The sequence below is a fragment of the Leptinotarsa decemlineata genome, unplaced genomic scaffold (genome assembly GCF_025532065.1).
Source record: "Leptinotarsa decemlineata unplaced genomic scaffold, Ldec_3_MD MMD2_tig00026354_RagTag_RagTag, whole genome shotgun sequence".
Lineage (NCBI taxonomy): Eukaryota > Metazoa > Arthropoda > Insecta > Coleoptera > Chrysomelidae > Leptinotarsa > Leptinotarsa decemlineata.
The window spans coordinates 18,004,157-18,030,100 of record NW_027412702.1 but is presented as its reverse complement, the minus strand read 5'-3'; the positions used below and the strand labels follow the sequence as shown (position 1 = coordinate 18,030,100).

The window sequence follows — 25,944 nt, the reverse complement described above, 5'->3', positions numbered from 1 at the left end:
TAAACATTCTCACGGTCATATTTTGAAAGTCACCAAAAATAAAACAATATTATACTCTTATGAAAGCTCATGTGTACTCATATAACATTTTACCTTGATATTCATTTATATTTCATCAATTTTATTTCAAATGTTCATTCATGATTCAATGAAAATGTGGATAAATGTGAAATGATAGGTAGGTAGGTGGTCTCAGAAGTAACCGGTCTGACCTAGAGATGGCGGTAGTTGTTTGAAAAATATCACTGTATTAGAAATTACAGAATCTATAAAGCATATGTTTCAAGTTTGAAGATGCTGCGTTGTTTAGTATTTGTGTGGCAGCGATTAGTAGCGAATGTTTTCGGTGAAGTTGTGAACATGGAGAAAATTGGTCATCGTTATGTGGTACAACATTTTTATTTGAAACGCCTCAGCCTAACCAATACAAACGCTGAATGGATTCTACTCTAGTTGAGTCTGCTCTTTCATTTACAACAGTAAAATATTGGGTAGCAGAGTTTAAACAAGGCCAAGACGATCATCGCAGTGGTCGACCAAATGAAACAGTGAAGAAAATCTACAAATCAGTACTGAATGATCGTCGACTGAAAGTACGCGAGCTAGCAGACTTGGTAGGCATTTTAAAAAGTGCGGTACATCGTATATTATTTGAAAATTTGGACATGAGAAAGCTGTGTGCAAGATGGGTGTGGCGTTTGCTCACACTCGAGCAAAAATAGTGTCGTGAAATGTTTCAATTGAGTGTTTAGCGAAGTTTCACAGCAACAAAGCATAATTCTTGCGTCGTTTCATAACCATGGATGAAACACGGGTTCATCACTTCACATCCGAGATAAAAGAACAATCAAAACAGTGGACTCAAAAGGGAGAACATGCTCTAAAGAAAGCGAAGGCCGTTTCATCTGCAGGCAAGGTCATGGCACCGGTTTCTTGTGATGCACTTGGGAAAATTATCATCAATTATCTTTAAAAAGCTAAAATTATCGACGGATAGTATTACGCGAACTTATTGCAACGTTTGAGTGAAGAAATCAAGCAAAAATGGACACATATGGCTAAGAAAAAAGTGTTGTTTCATCAAGAGAATGCACCAGCTCACGAATCCATTATCGCAATGACCAAAATAAACCAATTAAAGTTTGAATTGCTCCTTCATGTATCCTATTCCCCAAATTTAACCCTCTCGGATCATTTTCTGTTCCCAAACTTGAAAAAATGACTCAGTAGTCAACGATTTTCCAACAATGAAGAAGTGATGTCGGCAGTTAATGACTATTTTGAAGAGCAAGACAGTTCTTTTCAAAAAAACGATATCGAACATGTTGAACTTCGTATAAGGCTGCGAGGAGATTATGTTGAAAAATAAATACATTATATTATAATATTAATATTAGTTTCAAGGAAGGACACATTTTAATACAAATGTGAATAACAAACAACACATGAATTCCCTTTCCTTGACAAGTATCCCCCCAAAAAAATTCAAATGGATACCATTATTATGATAAAGATTTATATTTTGAAAATACTCTTGGCTATAAAAATGTATTATCAATAATTGAACGAATTGTGAAGGTAATTACTAATACACTTGAAATTGGCGAACAGATAGCAAACAAATCCATTTTCAGAAAATATGCTGACACGAAAAAATGAATTTTCAAAATGAACAGTGTGCCACACTTAATATCAATAAAATGAAGTTCCGCCTTTTTTCCTTGATGTTTGATTTGCAGCTTCTGCTGCTTCGCTTCTACGAATTACTAGTACTAGTAAAGTGAACCAGCAATAAATACAATGGAATGTTATATATTTAGCTTCTATTTTGCAATGGCTAGCTTCCTTTTCTAGAGTGGCAAAAATGCCAAAATTATATCCCGTAACGTTCGTGGTTCTAAATGATTCTAGAAGAAATGGTAAATGCTTCGACCTGATAATGTAAGACACGCCCGACTTTGATTACAAAATTTAATGCTAGCAGTTACAAAATAAAATTTTAATAGCACACTAATAGAAAATAAGTAATTTTTTATTCATACCATTCGAAGAGGATTCGTCTGTATCAGGGTGGTTTCTGTGAGCTGAACGTCTGACGGTTCATTCACCCCTTTCCTCGCTAACGTCTGCAAAATGGCCCAGTGATTGAGGTTATGGTAGTTAGGATCCGAGTATATGTTGCCGAGAGCCAAGCAATAGATTTCCGCGCTTGCCAAACCCCCGGCTATCTGGGGTTTCAGATGTTCTTGATTCTGCAAAAAAAAAACATTCATCTGAAGAATATTCCATGTTTCGGAACGTCTGAATAGTTCATTTTATTATATTCGAGTGGTTCCTATCAAATTTTCCGTTCACTTTTTACACGCTTTATATTAGCTTCACCTGTATGTATGTATGTATGTTTGTAACTCTTCTTTCCCGTATGAATGTTCGGGATCTGTATTTTACAGAATTATCGACATTATTGCTTCATCTATTCGCGGGTAGATGGCGCTGCACGTAACTTCCTTGATATAATTCGAACTCACTTTACATGTATTTCTTCATTTGAAAAAAGTTTTTTTTTTCATTAACACGCGCACCTGCTGCTTTCCTTGGGCTTGGTAGTTGATTTTCAAGCTCCCTCTCCAGAATCGGAAAATATTAATGGTCATTTTTCTAAACAATATACGGCTGATTGATTCCAAAGTTTAGATAAAATAAATATAGTTTAAAAAGAGTAAAACACGCTTTTATAGCATACGAAACTAAAAAATGAAAAGTAATGTAGTTTAAAAACTGAAAAACACGCTTTTAAAGAACATCGAACTGAAACGTTAAAAATATATTTTTTAAAAAATAAGATTATAACAATAACGAACGAAAAATACTGGTTTTATTGTGAAAAAAGCGACGGGCGCTATTTCTATACCGTCAGTCGATTTATGGAACTCCATGCCAAAGGAAATTTTTCTCACGTTGTGCTACCTCCAGAAGTTGAAAAAAAAAATTCAGCGATGGCGATGTTCAGTGAACACTGGTTATACAGGGCGTTCCAAAGAAAACTTGACCCCTCTGTAAGTCAGAAACGGAAATGTAATCGAAAATTTCAAAGAACACTTCAATTTTGATTTCTAGGGAGACTAATTCCAATATGAAAATCATACCCGAAACTTCACCCCCCTGCGGTCAGCAACTACCCCCCTATTTTTTTCAATGGCATGGGGGGTCGAGTCACTTGAAAGGTGTTTTGTAGTACCTCTAATACTTCTGTAATTTTTTTCGAAATTGGTTCATTCGTTATTCTCAGTCGCAGGTCTTCTAGATTTGTAGAATTTATTAAATTAGTAGTGAACGTTTCGAAATGGACGACAGTGTTAGTTTTTTCTGCACTGGTAGTTTTTGTTGAATCTAGTTGTGGCAGAACAAAAGGTAGATAGTTGGCCACTGTTACTTCTTCACGAATTACATCTATGCGATGAAAAAATTGTAGGATATTTAACTAGTGATTTTAACAGTATTTTGTGTGCAGATTACGGAAAAAAATAGTAAAAAAATTATAATTATATCACCTATAGATAAGTCACAAATTTCATCTGAAATTTTCTTATTGAATGCGTTTTTAGGTTCGGTATGGGTTCGATGTTTCTGTATTATATAGCCTATATAAGCGGTAAATTGAGTCTGAATTATGGAGCTTTTATGATGAACAAGTTACTACACAATGTGAGTGTATATCTAAGATAAAATACGGTTTCAATCTATTTATTTCAATAATAAAACGAATCTCAACTGGAAAAATCCAGTTCCTACTAGAACAAGGCAAGTATGTGAAAGTTATTTCAATGTTACTAGGTCAACAAAGTGATTACACTAAGTTTCCATGTTTCCTATGTGAATGGGATAGCCGTAACAGGAAACAACACTACGTCAAGCAGGTGTGGCCAATAAGAAAGGGTCTTATTCCTGGAGTTAAAAATGTTAAAAACAAAGTTTAGTGGATCCTAAAAAATCTTACTTCCATCACTCCATATCAAATTGGGGCTAATGAAACAGTTTGTGAAAGCATCAGACAAAGAAGGAGATTGTTTCAAGTATCTTTCTGAAAAGTTTCCTGGTCTATCCGATGCTAAACTAAAAGAAGGAGTCTTCGTTGGGCCTAACATAAGAAAACTTTTAAAAGATGAAACCTTTGTCACTGAAATGGAAATGAAAGAAAAAATGCCAGGAATTCATTTTAACTTGTTATAACAGGCTTTCTTGGAAACAAAAAAGACTCAAACTACAAAACTTTGGTTGCTGAATTGATACAAAACTACAAAATGTTGGGCTGCAACATGAGTGTCAAAGTCCATTTCCTTCACTCACATCTGGACTACTTTCCCGAAAATCTAGGCGCTTAAGTGAGGAACAAGGAGAACGGTTCCATCAAGACATAAAAGAAATGGAACGCAGATACCAAGGTCGGTGGAATGTTAACATGATGGCAGACTACTGTTGGATGTTAAAAAGGGAAAATTCACAAGAACACAGCCGAAAAAGTACCAAAAAAAGCTTTGACCGAAAAAGAAAACGTTTTTACGAAGACTTCTAATCACTTTGCAAACACTTGTGTATCACTATTATGCTTAGTTTAGCTACGTAGCATTGTTTTTTTGCTTTTACTTCATGGTAAAATAATAAAAATAAATCCACAATTCCTCGTTTTTTAGTACTTTTTCGATTATTTCATCCTTATTTTGTAGGCAAACCTTACGTGACAGATAAAAACAAATGTCATTTTTGAAATCGGCGCAGAAACTACATAAAGATCAGTTAACGAAATCAAAACAATTTTTTAAAAAAGTTTTTTTTTTGCAGACCTGTGTTATTATTCAGTCATTCTTGTTCACTGTGTTCCAACATGGTTTATCATACTGAAGGAAGAATAGAAATTGTTGCAACCTATTATCGCAATAATGAATGTGCTACAACTGCTGCAAGAATTTATAATACGAACCATCCAGACCACAACTTGAGCCATCAATAATCAGAAGACCCGCGACAGAGAATTAATTGTTCGGGAATGTCGATTTCTGACTCCGGACATCTACAATAATGTAAGGAACGCTTTAGAAAGTAGACTGTATGACTGTAGAACTGGATAGAGGCCATTTTGAACACTTTATCCATTGGTTGTGTTGTCATTGATTTACTTTCGTTGATTTCCCCAATAAAATGAGCGACAGAGAAATTTTCTGTTTTTTTCTTAAATAAAATGTTCAACATTTAATTTCTCAATAACGAATGAACCAATTCCGAAAAAAAATTACACAAGTAATAGAGGTACAAGAGACCTTTCAAATGATGTATCACTCGACCCCCATGCCATTGAAAAAAATAGGGGGGGTAGTTGCTGACCGAAGGGATTGAAGTTTCGGGTATGATTTGCATATCAGAATTAGTCCCCCTAGAAATAAAAATTGATGTGTCCTTTGAAATTTTCGAATACATTTTCGTTTCTGACTTACAGAGGGGCTGAACGCCCTGTATAACCAGTGTTCACTGAGCATCGCCATCGCTGAAATTTTTTTTCAACTTCTGGAGGTAGCATAACGTGAGAAAAAGTCCCTTTGGCATGGAGTTCCATAAATCGTCTGACGGTATAGAAATAATTCTTTCTATAGCCAGTGGGACGATTTTAAGAAAGGCGGGATGACATTTTAGAAAAGTACAGCCTAGGAGATTTTTGTAAAAAAAGGTCAAATGTTCAACTCTACTATAATGCTTCAAGGTCATCAGAATCATTATTAATGGAGGATCACGAACAGATGATCCATATGCAACATCAACATTATAGTGGTGTCAAAATGTTCTAGTCTAGATAGTTTTGCTGGCAGTTGAGGGTAGAGGATCATGCAAGTAATTAGTATTCCAGATCGTGTCAAATCTGGACCCTGTAGATGATAAGAAGCTGCTGGGAAGTGAAATAACTTATGGGTGATATCTTCAATGGGTGATATCTTCAATATGCTCATTCCACGAGAGCTTAACGTTTTAGTAGTATTGAACTCACCACAAGCAGCCACAGATGATTGCTGATAAGCATTACTTGGTTGCTTTTATTATTCTCATTAAGAGTGATCAATTGACGAGTAATGAGGTGACTAGGTGGTAAGTATACAGCGCACATCTTCAAAGCTGTATACTGAACAGGATATTTTGTTGAGGAGGTTGCTCTTACGAAACAGAAACACTATCGCGGCCAGAATTGAGCCATGGGGCACGCAAGCATTGATAACAAGTCAATCACAGGGTACCCCACTCCATCTATTCGCACAAAAGAAACAGAATAATAACTAGTACAACAGTACTGCAACTAGTAAGCAAAATAACATTGCTACTGATTTCAAATAAAACGAAAATAAATTTCTTTCAAAAAAATCTTTTCAAAAATTTGAACTTCTATTTCTTATACAGAATATATATCAGCCGTATTTTTATTAGATATAATTTGGCAACTCTTATATACCCAAAATATAAAGTTTTTGCGAACAAGTTGCCTATGGATCAACGAACTAGCGTGAAAAATTTAAAAGAATCCGCGATACTTAGACTTTATATATTTAGAAATAATCGTTAAGTACATTATTGAAATCTAGTGTCTAAAGTTGTATTTTTGAGAAATTATATAAAGTTAATAATTTGTGTCAAAAACACATAGGCTTAAACATTTGCTACAGTATATCCACTGAAAGGTTCCAGTTATTCTGTTTCCTCACACAGATCGAATGAAATTTCCTCACAGACGCGCAGAAATAAGGAATTCGCACTGTTCTTAGACAAACTTCAGGAGGTGAGATCGACTGTGATTTACTGTGTTCGATAGGTATTCCAATTCCAACTTGATGTTCAAATCTCCAATAAATTTAATGGCAATTTATGTCGTTGAAACTTTGCCCTGTAAATTGTTTATATTTTTAATTACAATTGGAAATTAACGCCTCCCATTTCGGTTTTTACAGGTTCAATGTCCACTCGCCTAACATAGGACATAGTTTGACATACCGTTATCAGTGAAATTAAATTTCTATGATTGGCAATTGAATGAATAGTTGAAAGAATTATTTTAACAAAATATTATTGTGATGGAGCAGACTTTTGTCTCTTCGGGTGACATGTGGTGTTGAAGTTTTTGCATATAACGTTGTGTAACGTTTTTATGTATTTTAAATGTTTTAATTATATTACGAATATTTGGAGTACTATTTTAAAGGGAAAAATTGATGTATGTGATTTTGCCAAAAACCCGTTCAAATGATTATAACAGAGTTCAAACAGTTTAACAGGGCATAGCAATCACCTCAAAGGATATACCGTATACTTGTGGTGACATTTTATATCGGGGAGATTGAAAAGTGTACCTTACAATCATCAGAAAAAAATATTCGTATAATACCTGATGAAATCAGATGTTCTTTATTTCCAATATAGGTTTGAGAAGAATATTTTTTCGTATCAATGATCAGTTTACTTCGATCTGGTTATCAACCACCTTATAGGGATTCTCTGTCGATCAAACTATAAGATCAAGTACTTAAAATCGAAAGCAAATAACATCGTAATTATTATGTGACAACTCTTCCGGAGTCAGGAGACTTATCGCACTGCTCTAGGATTGTTTCTAGTATGTGGAACGGTCCTTTTAAAGACACCACAATTATTTCTACTGTCCGCACAGAACTGTAATGCCGAACAAAAAATGCAGAATTTTGTTCTGGAATACCAGAAGAAAATCTGAAGAAATGCAAGAAAAATTTCGACATATATAAGAGTTTTCTGTAGCAATTACTAAAATAGAATGCTGAAATTGGGACAGTATTTTATGGGTGTTCGATTCACTATTTGAATATGACAGAACATGAAGTTTCAGCAGAAATCAAACTATCCTAACAATAGGGGCGTCACCACATGCCCCACATTTGGTTGGGGTAAGAAAGGGTTCAAAATGCCACAAATCACAAACAAAACTATAGAGGAAACCCCCACTTTGACTGAATTTTTGTTTCAGAAGAATCAACGTTGGGTTAAATTAATGTATTAATTAATGTATAGTTATATATTTGATGATTTCCTTGATTCGGTCGGTCGGACGGTAGCGCCAGGCTGAACGATCGATTTTCATTGTTATCGTCCAACCCGTGTTAGGAATCACACGTTAAAAGGTAAGACCTCGTTAGTCCTTAGCTTGCACAAGATTCGACTTCCGAGGGTTGTCGTTCGTAGGGATGCGACAGCTGGTTAACGAAAAAACTGATTTTAAACAGACAGATTTACTCAAGAATTCGGGGAATAATAATTAAGTCATAACTGGTGGGTTTTCCATACTATATTTATATATTTTTTTCTATTTCCTGAAAACGTCCACCTACTAAAAAGTAGAAAGCCATAATAGTTTTCTCCCTTAAAAAAAAGATGTTTATTTGTGAGTATATGTTATTCGACGAAAAATCGAGTCTGAAAATACCCAAATAATAACAAACGTATGAATAAAATGTCTATTCACACCCTAAAACATGTTAGATAATTTACTGAAACAAAACATAACAGCGTTTTATTATTTCCTGGGCCGGCGAAACACAGCCTACTTTTATTTGCTTCAGCACACATCGTTTTATGACAGGTCACTCAACGCATTGCTTATTTACCAGAGAAAATTCCGGATATGAATTATTTTAGGCGCGTCCAACTTTACAAGATCCATTGCCAAAAGTAGAGAAATTATTTAGGTTGCATCATATTCATTCCAGACGAATTACACAATTACACAAACGACTAAAAAAAACAAATTTAAGATGCAAGGTCTTATATAACAATCCAAATATAAAGAAAGGTACATAGAGGGCATGTTTTCTTTTTGATTCGGGATAACTTAATGTACAAATTGGAGTTGAAACAAACAGAATTTGGAAAGGAACGTTTGTTTGAAGGTGATTGACAATGTTTCATGATGAATTTCACTAGTTCGGACTTCCATTGTCTAATATATAAAATGATTTGAACTCCCTGATACAACTAAAAAAGAAAAATTAAAAATAAATAGCTGTAAATAACAATTATATCAAGCAAAAAAACCTGAAATGAAATAATAGTGTAATAAAATACAAGTAAAAATAAAACAATTGAATAAAAATTAAAAATAAAGAAATACAAACTGAAAATAAAGATAAAAATAAAAAAGTTAAGAGATTTCAAGCCAAGTTAGTTCACGACGTTTCGATTGTTAGTATTCACAAACGTCCTCGGGTGATGACTGGACTGATTCCTCCGAGAGGTGACTATTTATGGGTCGTTCGAGTACTTTCACTTATCCCCGCTTTCCATTATTTCCGCTTCACTGGTTCAGTGGGAGATGACCGTTTGACGGAAGTTGGCCATTTTTCGCATGATGATGGGTTTACTTATGTTGCGTAGTTCTAGGCTGGCTTGGCTGAATACGTTGTTGGACATCATGTATGTGGCTTCCTTGAATTTTCTCCTGAACCAATGTTCCTCTCTGTGTAAGATCTCAGCTTGAGACCACTCGATGTTGTGTTGATGTGTCCACTCACTCACTCACCGCACTCACAGGGTAAATGGTAAATGCAATTCTTGGAATCGCAGTCCGCGTTTGGTAGCCTGGTTTTCGTGAGGCTGCTACGGATAGTGTTACCGGATCTGAAGCAGGTTCTGATGTTGTACTTGGAACCAATTCTGCTTATCCTTTCCGATAATCCTCTGATGTAGGGAATTGCAAGCACTGGTCGTGACGGCTTCTCTTCCTTGCTAGGCTGCTGCTGTCTTTTCAACCATCGCTTTGGAGTAGCCGTTCCGTTGAAGATCATTTTTGATGATGTCTAATTCCTTCTCGAGACCCTCCTTCGTATTACAGACCCTGAAAGCACGGTCTAATAGAGTCTTGATGATTCCTCTTTTAATTGATTGATGGTGGTTGGATTCGTGGTTCAGATACTGTCCCGTATGAGTGGGTTTTCGGTATACAGATGTTTCCCACTTAGTGTCGGTCCTCTTCACCTCTTTACTTGTATTTTATTTCACTATTATTTCATTTCAGGTTTATTTTGGTTAATATAATTATTATTTTCAGCTACTCATTTTTAATTCTTCTTTTTTAGTTGTTTCAGGGATTTCAAATCATTTTATATAATAGACAATGGAAGTCCGAACTAGTGAAATTCATCATGAAACATTGTCAATCACCTTCAAACAAACGTAGAAAAAAAGAGATCTGCATTAGTCCAGCCATTTGATCGGACCAAGGTATCTAGTATTTTTCTGCAAGACAAAATACAAATTGCATAAGATGTTATCTACATGTGTGAATCAATTATGAATATGAAACACAACCTGCCGATTTTTTATTCGAATACCTGATGTAATCGTCCAATTTCAGATTTTTGTAAAAGTATATTCCTGGATATTTTAACGATGTACAATATTTTATCAGCCTAGTTCCTAGAATCAGATTGTTATAATAGTGTTGTAGATCATGCCCGAAAGAAATTAACGCCGGCCGCCACTGGTAACCATAAACCAAACGTGACGTAGCTAAGAGCGCGGAGATGCCAGTGTTCTATGCCGCTCGAGAATAAGCAAAAAACATGCTACCGATGTCGATAGAACTTCGGCGAAATTCTACGATGTTCCATTACGATATTTAAACGCTGGCTGCAAGCGTATTCAGACAGTCAAGTACAGAGTCAAGTGAAAGATACAGTGCGATACGCGAAGTGATCTAAGGCGATAGACATTAAAATAATAGTTGAATTTTTAGTTGAAGTGTTGATGTATTTAAAGTGAAATAAAGTTGAGTTTGATTATTCAGTGTAGTCAATTATTGGTGAACCCACGGGGAAAACCGTAACAATAGTTATGTTATTCACCAAAAGAATATATTCACACTAGTCTTTCAGCTTTTACATATTATTAGATACACATTTTTTCACGGAATCTGTTTCCGGTTTTCAATATTATTGAATTGATTGATAGATAGAGAAACAAGATGGGACCTAATACAGGTCCCTGAGATACTTCACATTTTGTGTCTCTGGTAGTAGAGGAGTCGGATGACAATCTTATAATTGCTTTTCTGTCCTGATTAAATTATTTATATTTTCTCTAAAGCCATACCTTTAGATTTTACGAACTATACCTAATAACTGATGCAGTCAAATACTTTTGAAAAGTTACATAGGATAGCTGTAGTGGTTTCACTACAATTTATTTCAACGTATAGTACATAAATACATATTTCATAAAATTATGTCAAACAATTCCATATGATGCGAACTCGATGAATGACAAGTTTAACGTGCGTGATTTGACGCAGCATTTGATATGCTGTTTTTATTGGAAAACTGCCAATGGAAATTGTAATCGTTCGAGATATAAACATGTATAATACGTTGTACTTATATGTACGAGTTTGATCTGCACTTACCTCATGATCTCTATAAAACGGTTCCCTTAGATTTTCGGGAATCTTGTTGTTGAATGCTTTTGAAAGAAGCCATTTCATGGACGCTCTCTGTTTTGCCTGCAACAAAATTAAATTTTATTACGATGTGAAATATGGTAACAACTTCAAAAACATTATTATTATTATTATCCCAAAACAGACGTTTTCCCAATTTTTTTTGTAGAGATTCTAATCCACAGAGAATCTACTTTTTAGTATTATTTTTTTATTGAAAGAAAAATTACACGAAACATTTTTGTCGCTCTCAAAAATATCGATATTACTAACATATTTTTTCTACATTTTTATTGTGTATTACGTTCATATTTATTCATATCAATAGATATTATGAAATATTCATTTATTCGAAATATGCACAGAACACAATACATAAAAATTTCTTCACCACGAGCATTCTTGGACTATGACTGAGTATCCACTTCGGGGACTTCCCAGAAGTCTGTAATATCATATTCAGGAAATACAAGTCTGATTGTGTGTACTTTGAACAATACGTATTAAAACGAGGAAATTTGTGACTATTGAAGTTACAAAATATTCAAATGATTAGAATGAATGAAACCATTAATTTAACCGAAACCGTCGTTCAATTATAAATTTTGTGCTTAAATGTTATCTCTTTTGCGGTTTCAAAGCATATAAATATTTTTTATTAGATAACAATACCGACAACTGATAAAAAAAAATATTTAGATGCCTTAAGATGTCTATTCAATGGTGGATGCTGGGATGGGCTTTTGTTTCAGAAATTATTGTAGACCCACTGTAGTAGTTATGTATAGCGTTATGTATGTTTTGGTCATAAATTGATTATCAGTAAATAATGTTGCCAGTACTATAATATTTTCGTAGAAACAAATAAGTAGGGTTATTGTAAAATAAATATAGTTTAATATATATTTTTTTAATAAGCTTAAAACAAAACGAAAAAAGCGAAGGGCGATTGATATACAAAAAATATGAGACAGAGCGCCCACGCTTTTTTCACAATTAGCTTATTTAAAAAAAAATAACTTTTTAGTTCGATGTTCTTTAAAAGCGTGTTTTTTAGTTTTAAAACTATATTTACTTTTCATTTTTTAGTTTCGTATGCTATAAAATCGTGTTTTTAGTCTTTCTAAACTATATCTATTTTATATAAACTTTGGAATCAGTCAGCCGTATATTGTTAAGAAAAATGACCATTGATATTTTCCGACTCCGGAGAGGGAGCCTGAAAATCAGCTACCAAGCCCAAGGCAGCAGGCGCGCAAAGGAGGGTTACAAATAAGGCAGCAGGCGCGCGAGTTAGTAAAAAAAATAATTTTTTCAAATGAAGGAATACATGTAAAGTGAGTTTGAATTATATCAAGTAGGTTATGTACAGCGCCATCTGCCCGCGAATAGATCAAGCAATAATGTCGATAATTCTGTCAAATACAGATCCCGATATGAAATGAAAAGGAGAGTTACAAACAAACAAACATACATACATACATACATACAGGTGAAGCTAATATAAAGTGTTAAAAAACGCGTAAGTTGTGTTGACGTTGTCATGAATTTGAAAAAACTATCATTGCCGCTTAACAGTTGCGTTGGCATTCTGTTCTTTCCTATTTTTGTAGTCTATTGAGTACTGGGTGAAATGTGAAGATGTTCCAAAAGTGATGATCTAAGTATATATGATAAGGCCATTTTGTAAAATGTTCAAGAAACAAAAATAAACCACGAAGAAATTAACAATAGACGTAAACACAATTGCTATTTTATGTTAATGAAGGGGAAATTTAAGTTCGTGAATCAATATACAAGAACAAACGGAAATACAATTTCTCAAAAAATAAAACAGTAATTTCTGTCTTAACCTTTATAAATATAACGTTCATTTCATACAAAACCTAACAAACATATACTATATCCATCCAACAAACAAAGTGACCCAAACAATTATAGATGCGTGATCAAAGCCTGGTCACCACGCACATTTGAATCATTTGGGTAAAATAAACACGCCTCCTTACGCTGGCCCATCAAATTCAACTGCAATCGGCTGGCGAATTAATTGTTACGGTGTCGGAGTAGTCACTTACATTTTAACGCCTGTGGTATGTATATACGGTATTTAAAAGTTGAAAATTTTCAAAATGTCAAGTATTGTTATGGCTGAAGAAACACAGACTACCAGACAACTCTGTCAAAATTGTTGTTTTGATTATTGGAGTCCTTGGTGGAATGATGCCATATCTACTCTCGAATCTCAAATCTCAAGATCATACCGGGTTGCCCCACTAAAGCAGAAATCTTAATTGGAGGAGGCTGTCATTCTTGGCTCATTACGCTTGCTTAGGGCACATGCTTCTTGGACCCAATGTTCACTTACCCCATGGTGTGGGGGGGTCATAGGTTGATAATGCGGCACACATGTATCCCCGATGTATCGGAGGATAGGGCCCGACCATCGCAACCTTAGAGATTAAAAAATAATAAAAATAACGATAATATTATTTTCAAGAGTACATTGTTTATCTCACCGAAGTACAATTGTCGTTGAAAATCTTAGTATTAAGCGGATTGGAGTCTTGACTAGTAAATTAGTTCGGAGAAACGTAATTTCTTGATTATCAAAAATACCTCGAAACTTTGTATTCCTTTGGAAATTTAGTATAACCTCAATTTCAAATTTCAATTGTGACAGTTGTAATTTAGGTATATTTAATGACATGAAGATGAGAAGTTTTTCAAAAATCACATTTGATTCAATAAACTAGGCGACAGACTTCGAATCTTTTCCATAAAAGTTGTGTATCGTCAAATGGAATTATAGAATCCATTTCATTGAAATAGTATCACAACAGCTGCTACATAATAACTGGAATCGCTCGTTAGCTAGGTTAACGTTATTAATATTGTTAGTTTCGAGAGCAATTGTCGAGGCGAAATAATGGGCATCCGTCATTCAAAAAAATTAACAGCGTGGTCGTTCTTGCCACACAAATATCTTGAGTTCGAAATGACTTTCTCGACCAAGAAACTCGTTTCCTATTAGTACATCTTCAGCACAGGGTCGGCACTACACATATTTTGCCAATAAGGAGATATATGTCGTTTAAATGAAAATACATATGTGGTTCCATCGAAGATCATCAAAGACATAGGAAATAAACTCAAATTCTACTCTATTATTTCCATTATTTAATGGTCGGAATTTCAAAATGTTCATTAGCTTTTTTCTAAAATGGAAGTATTCAGTTTATCATTGAAATTTTGTATCTTCAAAGGTAGATGAATGTTTATTATATTTCCTGTTGTCCATAAATTTTCTTATCTGACCCTGTGCCTTAATTTGCATAAAACATTAGGAGCTGTTTCGGTCCCTGCATTGCCTGCAGTTGAGGTTTCCATTGTACAGCCCTATTTTGTCCAGGTGTCTGCTGTGATGAAGTGGTTCTTCAAGTCTTTTCTCAAACGATCCCTTTATGAAAGTTTATCCGTTTATTGTCTCGGGCGATTTCTCATACTCTCAGTGACTATTTCTTGATCTTGTCCCGAACCCCAAATTTTTGTACTATCTCAGCTGGTTCTAGGTCAATATATAGAAATGAGTGAGGTCTATGGGAAAAAAAGCTTTTTGGCATTCACTTCTTCGTCTTCGTACAAAAAGTTGTGAAAAACTTTTGAAGGAAGGAATAAACCAATTCAGTTGAAAATAAACTTTTTATAAATATGTCACAGAAGTTACTGTCAGATACAAATTGGAACAGAAAACCCTCCCGAAACAACTACTTTAATTCGAACATTAAATTATATGAAAATAACGTTTTCCTATCGAATTTGTACTCCAAAACATTCGTTATGAAATTGAATGAGATATCATTCATAGGATCGCTAAATAGTATAATATAATATGTGAAAGAGGTCCGACATAAAGTTTCTCCACTCATCTCCTGATGGTGACTCAGCGAAACGCACGTCGAAAGACAGGATTTTGTTCTGGTATGGAAAAAGTGTTTTAGTAGGGTTGACAAATAATCCACCAAAAATATTAATCATACTTATTCTACCGACCAGTGCATATGAAACTTTGAAACGCAGGAAATACTGACCCAAGTATAGACACGAATAAAAAAACAGAGCTTACTACGGTGCGACGCAACGCTTATATGTGGTCAAAGAGTTGTTTGCAGGAAAACCAACTTAACCTGACCTAACTAAATTGAAAAATGCGCAACATAGTTGAACCTAAGTAAGCCGTGTTAGGAATCACACGTTAAAAGGTAAGACCTCGTTAGTCCTTAGATCGCACAAGTTTCTCAACTTCTGAGAGTTGTTCGTATGGGGGCGACAGCTGATTAACGAAAAAACAGACAGATTAGTAAGCTCTGTCAGGTAATTCGCGAATAGTTTTCTGTAATTTATTTAACTTCGTTTCATCGCCATATATAAGTTGAGCGATAGTATACAAGTATATGCAATGCCCGTACGTCAACCGGCATTTTGCTTTATACTCTCGTAGAATATGTTCGTGGTTCCAATATATATACTTCCAAAAGTACAGGATACACTTCGACTGGATAAGGGATCTCTTTAATTTTTTGTTGTGTTGTAGTGTTTACGTCGAATGTTCTAGCAGATGTCCCTGTGCGCCAGTATTGTGTATACTGGTTTATAAATAAAGAAAAAACAACTTAAACCCATGAAAATCTGATATCTTGTTGATATGGTAGGCATATGAATCAGCTTAGGAAAAAACTTCTTGAAGATGGATACAAACTATGTAAGAACAGACACCACCAATTAGGCAATCGCACTCTAGTGACTCTTTGACGATGAGTCGTTCATGAATCACTTTTTGTGACCTTGGCCAACGCTGTCACGCTATCATAATATCATTTGAAGTGCGATTAATACCAGAGCTGGACCATCAAGAATCGATTTCATCGTGACTCATTTCGTTGTTCCTAGTAAAGTTGCGGTTTTCAATCCAATTGAAGCATTAAACTTCCATTATAATCATTTTTTTCAAGTGTATTCTTGATATGTCACTAATAAATAAATTTCGTAATCATGTCTCATTCCATAAATGATATTTTGATACTAATTTCATTCAATAAAAAGGGGAAAAAAGCAAATTGATACATTCATCCCGAGGTCAATGTTAACTTCTGAATGAGGAGACTTTTTTATTTTTCAAATATATTTTTACGTCAATTTTGAGCATGAGAAAGGAAATTTTATATTTAGGGTGAATAATAAATAGTGGTTCAATGTAAAAGGGTCTGCACACTGCGTCTTTAGAAAGTATTATTTAAAAAAAACGATCTCACATACAGATATTTTCCAGATACTGATTTTTCATTAGAAATTTTGAGATCTGAGATAACAAATGACTAAAACTTCCAAATCAAACATAAACACTAAACATCCTCTAAGTTAGACCACTGTCCATGTTACACCCGGTATACATCAAAATTAAACTTTTTATGAATTGAAGGCGAAAACTAGTACAGCCTTGTGATGAACCATTGAAGAACTTTTTTTGCATCTGATATTCACCATAATAATATCATTAATACCTATATTTTTCAATTCAGCCATAAGTCATATTATGTTTCATTTTGTTCGAGTTATACCAGACTACAGTTCTGTTTGGAACTTATGAATATATAATTTCTGAGTTATGCAATGATTTCTTAGTTCAGTCTCTTACTGAAATTTCGAAATCTTCGAAAAATCATTGGTACAATTAGTCTAGGTGATAATACGCTAGTGTCAGCGTTTAAATCCAATCCTGGAAACAGTTCTAATATGCACTTTCTGGTATATCCCTGAGATCTCTCAGCGATTCGGTTTTCATCTTCCCAATTGTAGCAAAACGGCGTCCCTTCATAGTTCTATTCAATCTTGGGAACAGGAAAAAGTTACAGGGTGTCAAATCTAGTGAATAAAGTGGCTAAAGCATGATAACGGTATTCTTTTTGCCCAAAAAATGTCCTAAAGCTATCTCTTCTCTATCATGGGTCTCTTCAATCTTGGGAACAGGAAAAAGTTGCATGGAGCAAAATCTGGTGAATACGGTGGCTGAGGTGGCGAAATTACCCCAGAAGCATTCCACAATGTGAGAAATAAATATAATGGCACGAAAAGACATTTTGTCTATTTTTCGTTCAGGCCATTCTCAACTCACCTACACTGTGGGGTAATGAATTGGCAGAAAACAACTACTCCCCTGGCTTATACCAAGAAGGGCGTTGGATTATATGAGACAGCTGTCAGTGCAGGATTCTTCACTGAAGTTATTCCTGCATATGCTGTTGACGGTAAAACTGCCGGAATCGATTTTCAATTATTGGAACACACTTACAGACCGGTTTCGGGCTGTTTGGCCATTCGTCAGTACAAGTATCATTCCCCGAACTAGGCTGAAGCGAACGACAAACAACATGTTTGTCATCGCCTCATCTGTCCGTGAACGAGGTAACCGACGAGGTAACCCGTGAACGAGGTAACAAACAGTAAATATTCAATCGGAAATTACAACTTGTTATAGTTGTAATATATTCATGAAAAGCTTGAGACAATAAAAACTGAAATTTTCCGTGTTCACCAGAAAAAAATAAACAAACCGACTACCGTTAATGGAATCACAAATATTATAATAATAATCTCCGTGAGCTATTTCTGTCGACAGTCAAACGTGCATTAGTTCATAATTTGTTTACGATAGTTAATTTTATGGAGACCTCCCTGTCCTTTACGATCGTCAACATTCCAGTAGTTCCTCGAGGCCAAGAAAGCTGTTCAGCAAAAATATCGAAAATAATCATCCATCGACCGATACACACACGTGCATCCGCGTGAAGAAGACCAAGACCGCTCACACCACAAATTAGTTTCATAAATGGATTTTCTCTTATTTTATCGATAACGTTCTCCTTCCTGATCGATAACGACTTTGAACGTGGATAATGAGGTTGTTGACTGGATATTGTTTTGTTTATGAATAACAAATGATTCGATTTGCTGTGATAATAAAATCTTTTGACTAATGCTTAGAACAGACTTGTTTTATATCAACACACCAATAAGTTAAATATATTTTGGATAACCTCTTCTTTGAGTCATAAGGTTATTATTTATGACAAAGAAATATATTCTATTGACCTGGCACAGATGTTTTTCAGGTCTACCCTCTATAAAAAAGTAAAGAAGGAAAATATCTCAAATCTGTTATCCCTGAATTTTATTACCATTCGAAAATGAAAGACACATTTACATACAGTACAGACAATAAATAGATCTTCAAACATGCGTCATTTTGTGCATCCGACAGAAGTCAACAAAGAAATGAAAACGAAACAAGGTGACTACTACTCGCAACAACCTAACCTTTAATTGAAGAATTGCTTTCATTCATGAATACAATTTATTTCATAATGGAATATTTCAACTCCAATATCCGGCAATTCAAATATTCCAGTATGCGGAACATTAGACAAAAACCATTCCCAATTTGAAGTTAAAATCCATAATTATGACATAAAATTTACTGACTATGGAATATAAAATGCCCGCAGTTTATTAATTGTTAAAACAACTATTTGAGTAGTATAAGTATAGTTTTAAAAAACGAAAAAACACGCAAAAAATATGGTACAAAGTGCCCACGCTTTTTTCACAATAATACTAGTATTTTTCGATCGTTATTGTTTTGAGCTTATTTAAAAAAATATATATTTTCAACTTTTTAGTTCGATGTTCTTTAAAAGCATGTTTTTTCGTTTTTTTAAAAATAATATTTATTTTTACGTACAGCGTCATCTGCCCGCGAATAGATCAGGAAATATTAAGGAGATTACGTACAGCGCCATCTGCCTGCGAATAGATCAAGCAATAATGCCGATAATTCTGTCAATACAGATGCCGAGCTTGAAAGTTACAGACAAAAATACATACATACAGGTGAAGCTAATATAAAGCGTGTAAAAAAACTTTAAACCACAGGAACTTACAATAATCGACCGATATCTATGAAACGATAGTGATAACTCATAAATTGCCGACTCATGTTTCTATGATTCTTCAACGTATCGAGCGCAAGCTATCAACCAAATAAGAGCTCTTTCTCTCGTTATACCATATGAGTGAAAAACTCATATGGTTTGTCTTTTGTGTTTTATTGTGTCCAGTTCATTGTCCCAAGTCTGTATTTTCTTCTGGGAAAACCAATAGATTTTATTCATCTTCAATTAATAGGAAAAACAGAAGAGAAAATAAGAGGGCTTTTCTGGAAGAACTTCTACTGGTTATAAATTGCAAATCTAGTACCAAAACCAAAGTTCTGGAGACAAATTTAGAACCGGAGGCCTCCATAAGGGTGACCAGGAATGAATGTTAAAGAAAAAAGTAGATTTGGAGAATGGATCATAAACTCATTTCAATAATATGCAATCAGGAACATGCGGCATTTGTCCAGTAGAACCATCTGAGAAAAACTGTTCCGTAGAGTAATTATAGGATTATTTATTGGACATTCTCCATTTAGATTCTAAGTTTTAGAGGATACCCGAGCAAGCTAGATCTGAGCAACAAAGACATTAGACGTGGATAATGCAACAGAGGATCATAGACAGCTCATCTTGTCTCATGCTAATGTCAGGAACTGGAGGATTATATGAAGCAACCAGATTTATATGTAATCAAAAAAACAAGCATCCACTGTACAATTTTGTACAAAGAACAATAGGGTCGGAGAGCGTTTCATAGAAAGAGGGAAAAATGTAATTAAAACGTGAAAATGCAATGGTTGCTGAGACTGGAAAAATTGGACAAGTCATAGTGCTCATGAGCAGCAAAAAAATGATGGTCCCTCAGATACTAGATCTTCCGTTTCTAATGCATTAATAGAAAACATTAACCAGATGGTGGTAGATAATATATTGATCATATCGATTGAGCCAAAGACGAACCTTCAGATTCAACCGTTATCAACTGATTATTCAGTTATCTTGAAGCTGCTGAAACATTCAACAGAAACCTTCAAATTTTCCTGACAAAAACATCCAAGCTGAGCACTTATGGCTGCTCGCAAATATCCTCTCAGAAGTGTAATTAGTTTATTGTAATATTGGTATATCAATGATCGAAGTTGGATATAGATGCACGCCATACGGGTTATGTGATTGTATAACGCTGACACAGGACGGGATTCACTTTAGCAGAGGAGATATCATGCAATGAGTAAGTTTCAGAGTTTATTTCATAGCGGTGATCCATCTGAAGTGAGACGTAAGAGTGTAAGATACATATTTCCATTTATAGTTAGCTGATGCTGGGGATTTTGGGGACATTTAACCTAAAATTTTTGGGGAAGCATAATCCTAATTCGAAGACCAATTCGAGGACTAATTCGGGGGCTAAATCGAGGGCCAAGTCGAGGTACTATCTCGAGGATTAAATGAAGGTCCAACATTTTTTTTTGGTGATATTTGACGTGAAATTTTTGGGGAATGCCTCATCGTTATTCGGAGACCAATTTGAGGTCCCAGTCGAGGTTCCATGTCGAAGCCCAAAAATGTTTTTTGAGGATATTCAACGTAACATTTTTGGAAGATCCATACAAGGTCCTATCTCGAAGACCACACTGAGGTCCCAATGGGGGCTCAACAATGTTTGAAGGTACATTATCTTAATTCGAGGTGCAATTTGAAGTCCCATCTCGAGGCCCAAGTCTCGTTGAAGTGAGAACAATTTGAATTTCCCGCTGCGCGCGCGGTAGCTTCTGATTGGTCGACTGGGTAATGACAAAAAGTAGAAGAGTGGTGGTACTCTGAAGTGAGACTTCACCTACTGAGAGAAAGTGTTTATTCCGAATTCGCTCTTCGCCTGACACCAAGTGTGGCAGATAAAAAATCTGCTGGATTCCTATACACTCAAATATGTTTTCAATAATGAAGTATAAATACGCGAACATATTTGAAGCAAATAAGTGCCTTCACTGTCACTCCCACGCGTTTATAGCGCTTGTTTACACCCACGTTGTACTAGATCACTTTACGCCTCAAGTATCCTCATAACTATCAACATTCCTGTTCCAACGTGCAATCTCTACGTATCGTAATCATCTCCGATAAAACATTTTCAGACACCCACGCATAATCCGCGTAGGAAAAATGCACCGATCACCTCTCGCAGACGAAGTTCAGTTGGTTGAGCCATTTATTTCCGTTGCTTGGCACCGTCTCGGTATTTCACAAATAAAACCCAAACTTTACTACATACGTCTGTGTCTACAAGTATAACCTACATACACGATCGTAATACTTCCGCGAACAAGCACGGTACAAACATTTCACATTCCGAAATTATTTAGGATTAGTTTAGACTAAAAAACTGACCAATCCAAGCGAGACTGAATGAACTGTTGAGATGGAAAGTACAAAAAAAAATTTATGAAATGAATAAATATCAATCTACCATTCAACAACAAACTTTGATCCATACATACCTAATCTATAATAGTTTTGAAACCATCCACTATGACATATCTCGAATAGTGATAGATCTTCTATTGAACCAATTTCTTTTAGAGAATATCAATATTAGACCCTTCTGACGATTCCTCTTCACAATAATCGAGAACAATGTAAAAACCGTAAGCGTAATGATACGCTTATTGACTGATTTAGTAAAAAAAAAAAGAACCGTCCTAGTTTATTAAATTGTCGGAAGGGATGAAAATACGGTGGAAATATTTGAAAAATTCATAACATCTTTGTACATCTCCAATATTGAAACATGTTATTCCTGATGATTTATTCAACAGAAAAATATTCATGTCATAGTTTTCCAGGCCGTCTGAGGGGGTGAAAATGGGGTGGAAACTTAAAAAAAGCGTATCTTCGAAAACTGAATGTGTACACTATTACGTGAAGTTGTTTTCATCGAATAGATCTCAGGAATAACATGTCTCAATTTTGTAGATGTACAAAATCGATTTTGTATGTTACGAAATTTTTTAATATTTTCACCCCATTTTCACCCCCCTCAGACAGTTTGATAAACTAGAACGGTTCTTTTTTTCAGTTGAATCAGTCAATAAGCGTATGTTATTGAAAAATGGTAGGTGTACAGAGTCGGTAAATGAAAAAATAATAATTCCATTTTTTTTTTCAATGTACTTTGCGGATGTGGATAACTTCACACCCGTGGTCTCCATTGGGATCTTCTGACCACAAACTCATTTCAGTGTTGAGTGAATTACCGATAAATGTTGGAAAACAATCCAAGCCGCGCAAAGTTTGGCATTACAGATCAACTGAATGGGAGGATCTTCAAGACCATTTCCAAAATTTCCCCTGGCTAGATGTTTGTTTCAGCTCTAAAGATCCAATAACTTGTGATTCTGAAGTTACGGAAGTTAGTTAATGCTCGCAACAGCTGCAAACTTAGGATAAATGAAAGCAAAGAAGTTCATAATCAGAGAATTAGGGATAAACTGCTTGCCAATCCCGACGGATCTAGATCCATCTGGTCGGTAGCTTTCCACCACTAACACAAGCAGATGATTCAATTTCAACAACACCAATAGAAAAAGAAAATCTACTAGTTGAACAATTTGCGTCCCACTCCACAGCCGATTTTCTGGGAAAGACACCACCCACTATTCCCACACTAGAGTCCACAATGCCAGAAATTACTTTTCGACAGCGCCTTGTCAAGTGAATTTTGAAACAGCTCAATATCAACAAGGCCCTGATGAATGGCCCGTCATCGTACTTAAAAAGTGCGCAAAAGAAACTCGCACCAGTATTTTGCAGACTTTTCAACCTTTGCTATCAGTGATATCAAAAATCATAGAGAAAGTCATAAACCACCATATCCTCAAATATTTGGAAGGCTTCAACATTTAGAGCGATCATCAATATGGCTTTGGAAACAAAGATCAGCAGGCGACCTTCTATCGTTTGTCACCCATATTTGGAATAACGCAATAGAGAAACAGGAAGAATCAAGAGCTGTTCGCTTGATATTTCTAAGACCTTTGACCGTGTGTGCTATGAGAGTTTGCTGGCAAACTTCGATGCTATGGCTTGTCGGATCATTTTTGGCTCTTCACCTTCACCATCAACGCTGGTGTTCCCCAGGGATATTGTCTCCAACCCTCTTTTTATTGTATATCAACGACTTATTGGAAAAAAACTAAGAATCCGATATATTGCTTTTCTGACGACAGCACACTTGTCTCGTCATTCCATTTGGATTCCAGGACATTGGTTTCACCGGCAGCAGGAGGTTGCATATTTTAATGAGTATCTGGAAGTGATTTCGAATTAGGGTGAAAGTAACCAGGTTCAATTCAATGCCACAAAAACTCAGGCATCGATTTTCTCCAAGATAAATGTCTCCGAACCGGATATAATAATGGCAGGTCAGACAACTCTGCTTTTTGCTTTGATAAGTTTGTTGGGGGTTAAAATGAACACCAATATATCTTGGCACAATCATGTCGCTGGAATTGCAAAGGCTGCTTCTCAAAATCTTGGAACACTGTTCAGAACCAGAAAACTGTACACACCTCAGAAACGTTTGATGCTTTATAAAGCTCAGATCAGACCTTCTTTGGAGTATTGTTCTCGTGTATGGAACTCTGTCCTCAAACATACCCTGAGATCAATACGCACACATACAAGACCCATCAGCAAGGAATAAAAAACAAAAAAGGACATTGACGACAACGTTTTTGTTGGGGAAAAAGTCATATTAGTGCGATATCATGGCCAATAAAAGTGCGCGAGATTATATTAGAAATTAGCAGCTAACATAATTATAATTATCAGAACACGTTTCGATATCTCATACAGTGACCACTAAGTGGAATGGAATAAAGCGAGAAAGATCATCTGATATCAGTGAAAACCTTGTTCTACGTAGAATGTTTGAAAGATTATTGAAGAATTGACATATTTTTATTATTTCAAATAATCTTCGACAAAATTTGGAAACAAGATAAATTTCGAGTAGAGAACTGCGAAATACCGGGTGTCCCACATTTTATGTGACAGGCAATATCTGGTTTGTTGAAGGAGATACACAAAAATGTTTCATACAAAAGTTATAGGGGTTCATGAGAGCTATATTTTGATATAATTTTTAAATATACAGGGTGTTTGGTGTAGGTGCTACAGACCAAAATTCCATTTTTTAAAATAGAACGCCCTGTATATCATTACATATTCAGATGCTACGTTGAATTCTGATATCATTTCATGTTTGGTTTTTGAAATTCGGTTACGGCGTTGTTGAGTTATTGCACTTTTCCTTAAATATAAAGTTTCAAAAAAACTTATTTACTCGTACACGAATCCAGTCTATATCTTTTATTGAATTGAACTAGACTACTACTGAATACAAACCATTATTCTCACCTCTACGATACGATATCGATATCAGTTGAATATAATATTGAAATTCTTGAGAATGTGACTAACTTGAGGGTGAATTGCTTTATATTGTACAATTTCATCAAGTAGCTTATGCTTGTTGATGCCGTAGTAACAAATGTTGTTGAATTGTATCTACTTGTCAGTTCGATTCAGTGATTCTTTGCAAAACAGTAACTGTGTTCTTTTTGCGAAAACTCCAGTATGCCTTTCGCGTTTAGTCCAAGTGATTGCATTGATATGTTATTAATTTTTGGGGAATGTCAGAAAAACTGCCGTCAAGCACAACGTCTATACCAAGAACGTTTTCCAGACAGACCCATTCCGTCACGAATGACTTTTTCGAGAGTTGTAGAAAAATTGCGAACTGGGTCATTTCCTTCTACTATAAAGCATCGTCATCATAAGAGATCTGTTAGAACTGAAGATTTAGAGATCACTCTGTTGGCTTATATTATTATTCATCCACATGTTTCTATCCGTACTCTTGCAGAAGAAGTCGGTGTTAGTAAATCTAATGTACAGAGAATTCTGAAAGAAAAAAAATACCACTCATTCAAAATTCAGTTGGTACAAGGTTTGAAACCCACGGACTTTGAACGACGACTTGAATTCATTGCTTGTATTCAGGTAATATAACATGAAAGTCCTAACATATTCAGTCAAATTTTGTGGAGCGATGAATCGCGATTCCACAATAATGGAGTTGTGAATCGACATAACAGTCACTATTGGTCTCATGAAAATCCCCACTGGGTCCGCGAAAGTAATTTTCAAACTACTTGGGGTATTAATGTATGGTGTGGATTGTTCAATGGCCGCATCATAGGACCTTACTTTTTCAATGAAAATCTCAATGGATTGCGATATTTACATTTTCTAGAAAATGATTTGATCCAGTTGATGGAAGATATTCCCATAGCAGAACGACAAGGAATTTGGTGGCAACAAGATGGTGCTCCTCCTCACAATTCACAGGTTGTTACTGAATATCTGGATAGAACGTACCCAAATAGATGGATTGGT

At 35.3% G+C, this 25,944-nt stretch overlaps 1 protein-coding gene across 10 annotated transcripts in view; it reads right to left on the bottom strand.

Annotated features, from left to right (window-relative positions):
- Positions 1-25,944, bottom strand: part of Patronin (calmodulin-regulated spectrin-associated protein patronin) — a 124,325-nt gene that overhangs the window by 54,974 nt on the left and 43,407 nt on the right. For all 10 annotated transcript variants that reach the window (XM_074184338.1, XM_074184340.1, XM_074184346.1 and 7 more), the window contains exons 2-3: positions 11,459-11,554; positions 2,043-2,252 (exon numbers count right to left, since the gene is read on the bottom strand). In XM_074184338.1, coding sequence (XP_074040439.1) covers positions 2,043-2,252; positions 11,459-11,554 — 306 coding nt within the window. The remainder of the gene's footprint in view (positions 1-2,042; positions 2,253-11,458; positions 11,555-25,944) is intronic.